Source organism: Hyposmocoma kahamanoa, unplaced genomic scaffold, assembly GCF_003589595.1.
Source record: "Hyposmocoma kahamanoa isolate Upper Pololo Valley unplaced genomic scaffold, ASM358959v1 180, whole genome shotgun sequence".
NCBI lineage: Eukaryota > Metazoa > Arthropoda > Insecta > Lepidoptera > Cosmopterigidae > Hyposmocoma > Hyposmocoma kahamanoa.
In genome coordinates, this window is record NW_020653711.1 from 4,718,428 (window position 1) to 4,729,879 (window position 11,452).

The 11,452-nt window shown below is 34.2% G+C and overlaps 1 protein-coding gene across 1 annotated transcript; it reads right to left on the reverse strand.

Annotated features, from left to right (window-relative positions):
* Positions 1-218: 218 nt before the first annotated feature.
* Positions 219-9,078, reverse strand: LOC113225923. The gene is made up of 5 exons (XM_026458390.1): positions 8,928-9,078; positions 3,914-4,067; positions 2,730-2,850; positions 1,745-1,876; positions 219-440 (listed from the first exon to the last, which is right to left on the reverse strand). Exons 1-5 carry the CDS (start codon positions 9,076-9,078, stop codon positions 219-221), a joined length of 780 nt encoding a protein of 259 aa, XP_026314175.1.
* Between the last annotated feature and the right edge of the window lie 2,374 nt (positions 9,079-11,452).

Sequence of the window (11,452 nt, forward strand, 5' to 3'; positions counted from 1 at the left end):
AGTGTTTGCTTTTTAACATAAATATATTCTTTTTTATGTATATTATAGGTTCCATGTTTGAAACTAACATAGCAACAAAGTGATTTCTTTACTTTTAAATATGGAATCCATAAAAACACTTTAAAAAATCTATTTAAGTTAAAAAGCATAAAGAGATATTAACTTACTTGGGAGGTATCGAATATAGGTAGGTTTTTTTATATACATAGGTTTATAAGTTACTCACCAGCTAATTGAGAACAAGATTCCTCGTCGCCATCATACTCCTTTGGTAAAATTTCCTTAGGAATATGCTTATGTAGATCCTCATAAGAACTGTGGACGTGCAATCTACTAGCAACCTTCTCTCTTAAAGCCTGCTTCAGTAAAAACACTATACGATCGACGAATGGAGGCGCATTCAGTATATGAATGCCTTTTATTTTTGTACCAAAACCTTCCTGAAAGTTGAGAGCAAAATTCTCATAAAGTATAAACAGAAATATTTTTTTTAAGTAAACAATACCAATTTTGTTTATGATTTTTTTTCGTAATAGTTTGTTGTTACAATTTGATACAAAAATTTTACATATCTACTAAAAAAATCTTATCAACCGTTCAAAAATTATTAACCTTTTAAGCGTTGTAGCTTTTTATTTTTTATTTTACGCTAAAAGTGCAGAAAAATTTGGACGGTCGGCAAGACTGCACGCCAATGTTCACAGCAGGACTTCATGGCTACTGATCACAACTGTCCACTGACAGCAAAACTGGCGCGCAGTTGCCACGGTGAAGTCACTCCGACTGTATTCAATTACAGCTGCTATTTTTTCAGTTGGATACAGTCGAAATACAACTAGTGCGACAACATCCTTAAGGCTGTACCACTGCGCAATCAAGGAATGGAACATGATACTCATAGCTGCATCTGCATTATCGAGCGCATCATTATTATATCGTCAGTTTAAAGGTAAAACTCGTCTGAGGGCACTGTCACTGCGTACTTTATCCTGAGACATAAGTTGGCAAGTCTCATGTGCTTGTAATTTCACCAGGCCCGCAGTAATGCTAACAGTAGTAGCATTGTCACTCAGAGCTGTAAATCGCAAAGATCTGAGAGACACTGCCACTGCGCCCGTCACCCTGACAGATAAGTTGACAAGTTCCATGAAATAAGATGGCAGTACTTCCCTAAACGAATTCTTTCACAGGGAGCTCTACTGCTACTAACAATTTTATTTTTACCCATTTACCCCCATTGAAAGACTGCTGGTAGTTGTGAATAATAATGCCTTCGGAATTTTGTTGTGTACCATCACATTATTGTATACAGATTTGTCTGATATAGAAACAAGGTAATTGAAATATCAGGCGCATTATTATTATTCTTCTTGTTATTATTATCATAGACCTCGTCGTTGTTATTACCAACCAGAAGCAGCTTTACGTGGTAACCTATCACAAAGTCGAAATTATTTTTTGTTCGAATTTTCATTACATCGAAAATCGCATTATAACAAAAGAGTTGTTCTTTCAGGATATGTTGGATGTTTATCGCAAAGACACAATTAGGTTCGGTTAGGTTAGATTAAGTTAGGTTTAAAAGAAAAAACATTTTCCTCTCAAAATTACTTTCGAGGTTATGAAATTTCGACCAAACGTCTGGAAAATGTCATTTCGGAGTACTGATAGGTAACCGCTTTACGTAGCGTGTTTAAAGACTTACAAAAGACGTGTAAAGTTTAATAATGGGGCTGACACTTACCGTGCATAAAACTTCGGCTTTCTTTACCACAACGGGATTAACTTTGCTGATTAGACCAAGGTGTACGTTCGTAAGGTCAATGATGTATCTTTCTGATAAGCTGTAGTCAAAGTGTAGTCTGTACTCTCCGACCTGAAAATTTTAACAGATGAAACAGTAAATAAATTATACAGAATACTTAAAGTAATGACTATTGCGAGTCCAGGAAGGGAGAAAAATGTGCCAGGAATGTAGCAAGTAGAAGTCTCGAAGTATATAGTATGCATATACTTACAATTGATTACTCAAAATCGAATGTACAATGTGGTGCACAAAAGAAGCCTCCTCGCAATGCCGTACTTCATATCTTTACGTTATACCGATGAAGAACAAGAACCTCGCAAATTCTAATGTTAGCAATTCTGTTTTTGCTGCAAATAATATTTTCTTTGTACTCCAAGAAAAATGAGTAACAATCTAATTATACACTCCATTGACAAAGTCACAGGAAGGGAAAATTATACTGACAGGAAATTCCAAATTAAAACTTGTTTCGGAAGTTTGTGACATTCCGTCACTGGGGCTTATGGAGAGAAAGAGACTTGAATATATATAAATAAATATCAGACAATATCACATATACAGTTCTGGTAACTAAAGCTCTTATGTTATGGAAACCGGTAACAACGACGAAGATATTATACAATACCCGAGACAATGTGGAAAAGTTAGTTTTCTTCATTGACCAGACAGGGGTCGAAACCATGAAAACAGGTATGAAAGCAACTCGACTACGAAGATCGTCAAAATCGAAGATAAATGCCGACTAATTTGCGCTGTAGCACGTATTTGCTTAGCCATGGCCAAATCATGCTTGTAACATAATTATGACGTTGATTAAGGCTACACATGAAGCTTGGATTGCGTTAGAGAAAGCAACATCAACGATGACAGTTATTAACAATAGACTAAAATTGTTACACGGCTTTGCTCTAAACAAACTCACCATAAAACAATATCTGAAGTAAGTGAGAAGGCTAAAGTCATCAAGTTTGCTAGTCGTGAACTGAGTTATCATTACCCTGGATTGGTCTGTACGACAGAGCTTAGGAAGAGGCACGTAGTTTCTGAAACGAAGAAGTCAGTAAATAGCATAATTTTATAATGACCAAAATAATTTCACAACTTTCAACCCATATTATACGTCCTTTTGCGTGAATAAGGGTGGACACCGGGGCAAGGATTTAGGCCACAATTCACTATCCTGTCTGATTGCATTGAGTCTTCTATTGTAAAGTTTCTAAATCTGTATTTATGATGTGCAGGTTTCTTTATAATGGAAACCTTTACTAGATATCCTAGGTTTGTTTCGAGTGAAGAGAAAATCTTCTGAATATCAGACTCTCTTAATTATTTTTTTTAATAACACAATTACAAATAATAACAATCAGAAATCATGTCTGTATTCTGTACCAAAATTTGATTTTTATATTTGATTTTTGTAAATAAAATGAAATAATATGAAAGAAATGGAACAAAAATGGACTGCACAGCTGAGCTATAAAGCGATGCTGACCTCGTTCATCGTCATTCCACCTTTCTATCACCGTCTATACTGGTTTCTGGACACTTATTTTAAAAATTTTAATCGTTCTTGAATTCCTTTTTTCTTCCACTATTCTTGTGTTGGTTCGTTCCGTCATTACTCCCACCAAAGCTCCCAAAGTGAGAGGACGTACTCACGGATCATCCTCGTGTAAAACTCAAACTTCACGTATTTTACTATTTTTAAATCATTAGATATACATAACTTATAGACCCCTTGCGGTAAATGTCTGGATTGTTTAGTAGGGAGTCTTTTATACTGATTGGATTTTTTTATATCATTTTATTGCTACAGCCCTTTTGTTTCTTCTTGTAGGTATATAAAATTTATGTAGACCGAGCCTTTTCTTTCTTTTCACTAAGGCTAGGCCACAGCTACTTTTGGTAGGGGTTTTTTGAATCCACCACCTCTGACGGTCAAGAAGAGCTAGCATAATCACAGGTAGCACAAGACATAACATCATAAGTTCCGTAAGCGGTTAAACGTATTTATAATACGTTACAATCGCAAACGCATAGACGTGGTTTAGAATTGGCGTATCTAAATCTTTGCTGTAATAAATAACCATAAAAATAATTACTTACATGCAATCCCAAAACTCTGAAAACTCGTCCACATTTCTGTTAAGAGACAATTCTGGCATAATTCCTCGGGAAGTCAACAATTTGTCAATCTTCTTTTTAGTATTTTCTACTGAACCTCTTGCCAAAATGAAGAGTCGTTCTAGCATATTCCGGGCTGAAACGATATAATATTCAATATTATACTCCCTGTAGAAGAGCTATATCCATGAGCAAAGGAACAACATTTCGACTTTGCTAATGAGGCCTAATACGCCGGTTGATGTTACTAACTAGACTTAGTTAACACAACACCATTGAGTATATAACCAGAAATAGAGACGAAATAAGGGTCATAAATTCCTGGTAACTCATCAGTGATACATCACTTATAAATATCAACTTTCGTTTGCACTGAAATATAGACAGCGCCAACAACTGGCCTGTATATACGTCTCCGTATATTCCAAAAAATATTTTGTATTGTAATAAAGATAATATCTCTAACAATGGCGTGCTGTTCCATTTGGTAGTGTGGAGAAAAACAGCAAAATATCTATCTATTCTAAAACAGACGGAATCTAATTTCATCGATAATTAAATATTAAACATGTAATTTTGCAATTTTCGTCTATTATAGTAAAGCTCAAGTTAAGTGGTCGATTTGAAGTGAAAGAATTGACACCCATTGATGACACCCGTCAATTGTTTCGAATTCGGGTTGGCCAATCGGAGCGCAGTTGTCACAGTAATTATACGGCAGAATAGTTTTCAAACAAAGTAAATGATAATTCGTCTCTATTTCTGGTTATGTACTCGATGCACAACACCGACTTAGGGGAGATCAGTGGACTTATATTTAGCCAGCAATATTGACTTCATAAAAAAAGAAATACAATTTTATTGAAAATGACATTTTTTGCTGATATCGGTATCAGGTGGTTACGGAATGAACAAATGGTGCACCTGGTGGTAGGGGACACGCCTGTTCATAGCAGTTGTAGTGTCACTCGGAGGTTTGCAATTTAAAGCTATGAATAAAAACTAAGACTAACCGATTGGATTAAAACCATTTTCAGCCCATACAAAATTAAACATAAAATACGTGTCGCATGTACTAAAGAGTGTCGATTAAAGATTTGTAAATGTATTTTGTGTTCATAATTTACGTATACTTAAACTTTTTTTCTTACAAAGTGTCTTAATTAAACACCTATAACGGAGGTTACACGTATAATTATGACGGTTCTATATATAGCCCTTCCATGAATAACATTTGGACGTAGTTAAGCAAAAAGCATCCAATCCAGAAAATTATCAAAAAATGAGTTAAGTATACCAAACGGTTCCTAAAGTCTAACCTCTTATATCAGTAAAACAAATCCAACACATAAATATAAACAAATATCTCTGGAGTTACATGACATTATAAGTTTTGAAAATAAAACAGTGCGAAACACTTTTAAACTTCGAACTGCCATTTCTCGAAAGTGTCTCGAAACTGGAAGTGCATTGGATCCTTTTTGTTTAACTACGTCCAATTATAATCATGTGCTAGAGACAACCACCTCAATTACCTCAAACTAGAGAATTATAATGTAGCAGTAAAGTTCCTTGTGAAAGAGTTCATCCAGGGAAGTACTGCCACCTTACCTATTTCTGCCGCCAACCAGTAATGTGAACATTACTGCGTTCCGGTTTTGAAGAGTAAAAGTCCTGGTGAAATTACAAGCACATGGGACTTTTCAACTAATGTCTCAGAGTCATGGGCGCAGAGGTAGTGCACCTCAGATCTTTGCGATGTAAAGCTCTGAGTGGCACTGGAATTGTTATGGACAGGTGTGTCGTTTACCGTCAGGCGCACTGCTGTTCGCACCATCACTCAGTGTCATAAAAAACCCCTATACTATGAGTACCGAGCAACGAAATTCGCTCCTAGGTCCATCCAAGAGATTCAAACCAGAACCAATGAAAATGTTTCAGTTGCTGATTAAATGCAGTAATTGGCAAGTCAGATAATATTTAGTCATTAATATATATGTATGACTTTTATTATATATATATATACATATATGTATGACTATATACACACTACACAGACACTGTGTGTCTGGTTGTTTATATAGTGAGATACAACAATGGTAATAATATAATTTTATTTTATTACACCGTCCAGTCACACAATGATTTCCACAAACGACTCTGCTAACTACATTTACGTGTAGTTATGCTATTACTAAACAGACATACTTACATTCTGTTTGTTTTATAGCTTTAGTGTAGCTGTGAAAACTTGCTTAATGTGTTTAAAAAGCCGAAAAAAATAATGCTTTTGATTAACATCTAAAACATAATTGTATCACAGATAATTCTAAAATTAAAAGATAATTCTAAACTGGTTTTAGTTTATTCATGGGTTCCCTTATAAAATAATATATCTCCCACTATTTTCTTGTAACTCGTCAATGATAACGAAAAAATTTCTTTTTTTTCAGTTTGTCATTATAGTACTTACACGAGTGTCGAATAAATGTGTTTTTGGCGTAATTTGTAGATCATGGATAACAACAAAATATATTTTTGGTTCGGGAGGAGATACTAGGAATATTAAAGTTGTAGCAATAAAGCAATAATAAATCATAGTATGTCGTACTTGTAACTCCACTTATTCAGATGTTTATTTTAATTGTCAACGCTGATCAATAGATGGCACCGAGTAAACCAGAGATGCAATTGTATATGTATAAGGTTATTTCTCTTGTTCAGGCGTTGATTACATACAATAACATATAATAAAATCGCAAAGAAGCTGAGTTTCTATTTTTAATATTATAAAGTAAACGTCAGTGCTAAAGTTTTGAGAATAATTCAAAGAAATACCATCTATACAATTGATTGCAAACTAAGAAATAAAAAAGTACTTATACCATTGAGAAACTCTCGATTTGTTATCTTTTCAACGACAGCAGTTTACTGTTTTCACCAAGTATTCCAATTTGTAAATTATTTTAATTGAACATTAAGAAAATATCGTTTAAATCGTTTTGCGTTTCTTTTTATATTTCTTTTTTATTATGACATACATAAAATTTTCGAGAATTAATATTTTATTTTGTATTTATGTGTAAATTTATTAAAACTAACAATTTTTTTTCTGTAACAGTCTGTGTAGGTACTCTATTGTTTTAGATTCCCCTCACAGCCTGGTTTCACCCACAGCTGGGTATAGGCCTCCCGAAGTTTGTGTCATCCACCACGATCCTGTGCTAACCGCATGTATGCCGTGACACTTTATATTAATGATACTATATAACGATAACCGCTCTCTGGTTTTTGCGAAACAAATTAACGTTTGTTTGAAATGATGGCGATTTAAATATGAAAAAAAAAAGTTAGTCATTCATTTGTTAATAATCGGAGATTGAAATAGGCAACATTAAGATAGTAAATTAGGAAATAAAGGCCCTCTTACAACCACAGAAGATATTCTATTGGTAGTATTATAAATAAATACATTACAAAGTTTGAAAAAGATATTATTTACAGAACTCTCGTTGATGTTTTAGTAGCAGTAAAACACCTGGTGAAAGAGTTCGGCCAGGGAAGTACTGCCAACTTACTTATTTCTGCCACCAAACAGAATGTGAGCAATGTCAATGTCAATATATATAATAATCATTTATTCCCTAACTAAAGTTTTTACACTTGAAAATTTCATTTTTTTAAGCTTCCACTCGTTTGCTACGCTGACCTCCCTGAGAAGAACGAGCAAGAAACTTTAAGGATTGCTCTTTTCAAATAAACTTAAATGCTATGGAATACACTTTGAATCATAATTGTGTGGAATCTAGATTCTTGTTGTCTTTCCATACATCTTTATCTAATACGTACTGCGTTTAGGTTTTAAAGGGTAATTAGGGTACTGGTGAATTTACGGGCACATGGGCTTGTCGACTTGTTTCGGGGTGACGGGCGCAGTGGCTTTAAATGGTGCCAGGCGTACGACTTATTCGTCCTGTCACTTGGTATCTAAAAAAAAGTAATCGGTACCGGATATCCTGTCCGAATCTTAGTATGGTTTTTCCCAGTCATTAAATTAAATTAAATTAAATTTTAAGCTGTTTATTTCAGAAAAAATAATATAAATTAAAACTAACTTAATGCTAAAGAGTAAGAATTTTTATATTTTAAAATTATGTCCTCTACGCATCGTCCCCTCCACAGCGACCTTTATTAGCTAAACTTACACACATCTCTTATTTAATATTACCCTTAAACAAATGTTTTAGTACTTTACTATATAGCTTTTTGTTTGATGACTCTATTCTTTGTACTAATTCCTTTGGGACTCTGTTCAAAACATCTGGCAGTACTAAAGACCACATTCTCCTACCATACACATTGTTATACTTTGGGACCTTAAATGTTCGAATGTTAGGCAATAATCTTAATCTTGGTAATCTATTTTCTTTTTCTAGACATTGAATTTTCCCTTGGTATTCGGATATTATAGCAAGATCTACTTTATCATACACATTGAACACTTTACAGTATTGAAATAGCTTCTCATAGTTATCTTTATATTTGTGTTTAATTTTTAATGGTACAATTTTCTTAAGTAGTCTTATTTGTAATTGATAAATTTTTTTAAGATATGTTTTGAAAGTTCTGCCATAACTAGACAACCCATAACTTATAACAGAGTCCGCCATTGACAAGTAAAGTAGCCTCAATGTGTTGTATGGCATCTTACATTTTAGAACACTAATATTTGCCAGAATTGCTCTTAATCTATTACATACATGATCTACGTGAGGACCCCAACAAAACTTATGATCAATTTTTAATCCTAAGTAGGTGTGATTTTTGACAAAATCCAGTGCTTCACAGCTACAGGGTGTGCATTGCAAATGCATACATTGGTGATCATGGGCCACTATTCGGGGGATGATGTTCACTTTTAAGTATGGTGAATGAATGTGCATTAATTTTGTTTTATTATAATTTATGGGTAATCCCACATCATGTGCCTATTTACATAATGTATCAAATTCTATTTGCATCATGTTTTGCGCCACCTCTATATCTTTATGAGCTGTTAATATACAAGTATCGTCAGCAAATTGGTATACAGAGCCGTTTCTGAATATATTGCACATGTCATTTACGTACAGCAGATATTCAGTCATAGTGACGATTACAACTACAGTGAAATTCCTCGTATTATAACGTTGTTGTTCTATAAACAAATAAATACCTATGCAATATGTAATATAATTGCTCGTGTTCTGCATCCGCAAGATATTCATAGCTGCACATAATTGGTTTCCATAAATGGCAGCACTTATGTAGTCTTAGGTACTTGACATCTTAATTGACATAGGTGCGTAGTTATACGTTATACGAACTGCACGCGATTGCGCCACAACACCGACTTCTGTATTTTTTTAGCATTAGACAGCTACATTTTGTAAGCAAAGCATAAAGGAAATCTCAAAAAAATCACTAAATTTATATAATTATTGCGTTTCTTTTAATCGTAGTATTCACATAAAAGTTAAAGCTTTCTAACTTTACATACATAATTTATTTCAAAACTTGCACTATAAAAAACTTAAAGAAACATGTGTTACAATGATTAAACGGAAAATTTTTTATAAGAAACCTTGCGCTTATACACGAAACATAATTATTTTATAATATAATTATTACCATATTATTTAGAAATGCCATTTGTCATCATTTCTCATGATGTTTTCCTTTATGTACTGTAATTTCTTGAATGAGGAAAAAGTTTATGATCACTTTTTTATTTATATTTTTTCTAAATTTAAAAAAAAAGTTTCGTATGTGGCCCAGTATCTTTGCCGATAACCAAGCTGTTTTTCAACTACATATTAACTACTCTATCGTGTGAATCCATAACATTGCAAGTCACTGTACAGTGTTTTGTAATTTCTTATTTTTTTTTTATTCTTATCTTACCACTGTTATCAAAGGAAAACAAATATATTCGTTTTTCAAGAACAAAAATACGGAAAATCGTTTTTGTAGCTTTTCCCTTAATACATTTTTTGATATTACAGTGTATTTATCGCTCGATCGTATACTGAATGACTGTATTCGACGGATAACTAAAACTGGGGACGTTATACGCAAAATTGAAACGATGAAATGGAAATGGGTTGGAAACATAGCTAGGATGGATCTAGATCGGCGGACAAGAAGGATCATGGAGTGGCGATCATGGGCCAACACGCGCGGCGGAGGTTGGATGGATGATATAAAATTTTTCCAAGGCCGCAACTGGATGCGTGTGGCATGGGAGCAACGTAAATTGAGAGATATGGAGGAGGCCTATATCCGAAGACGAATGGATTAGAGGCTACTTGATAATAATGATTCCATCGATACGATAAGAAAACCAACAAGAAGATTAATTTTGAAATTGTTGGTTTCCCATTAAATAAATAACATTTGAATAAAAAAATAGTGCACGAAATATAATTAATATTTTTAAAAGAAAAGTGCTTGAAATTTAATATACACAGCGAGTGCCTGCCCGTTTTTGTTCTGAAGTTGGCTGATAAACTGCTGCGTGTCTAGATAAGAGTGAAGATTTATGTACAATTCTGTTTTAGAAAAATCCAAAATAGCAAACACAGACCTGATCGATTTCGAGTTCTTAGGTTTTCGCGATTGTTACACATAGGAAATGAAACAATTTTTCCGGATTTAAATCGCGTATATTTGAAAAACCAAATATACGCGATTTAAATCCAGAAAAATAGTTTCATTACCTAATCGATTTGTTTAAGTCAAGTTTGAGCGCGTACAAAATGAAATAGACAATACAAGTGTAGGATGAGTCGGTAAAAAAAATTCTGCATGCAATATATGTTGACACATGACTAAGGGTATAACGCTTATGACGTGCCTGTATTTTTTTTTTGATATCAACTGACGGGACGATTAAAATCGAGCAGTTGCAGTGCTACTCAGAGCTTGAAATGGCAAGGATCTGAGGGGCACCTCCACAGCACTCTTCAGCATGAGATATAAGTTGACAAATCCCATGTGTTTGTAATTTCACCAGCACCCTTACCCTTCAAAACCGGAACACAGTAATGCAGACATCACTGCTTGGCGGCAGAAATAGGTAAGGTTGGCAGTACTTCCCGGGACAAACTCTTTCACAAGGAGCTCTACAGCTACTGCAATGTATAATATAAGCCTATAGCAGTTCTGTAGCGCCTATAATGGTTATCTAGTCTGGTTCACCAACTCTCTAGTCTTATATTAGGATATCCTTGTACTATAAATACCAGAACATCCTCATTCACTCCGGTACACTATCCAAAACTATCTAAAAGCACGAAATCGGTAGTTGCGGCCGTTTGCCTATACGGAAGATCTACGAGACCACTCTCGAAGTTCGTCAACGAAAAAACGGACAAATATTAGGGGTTAAAGTATGAAATTGCCGTTTTATTGCAATAGGTTCTTTGAATTTTCATAGAATCTTCATGGTTTGAGGTTTTCGAATGAAACTTTTTTCAAATG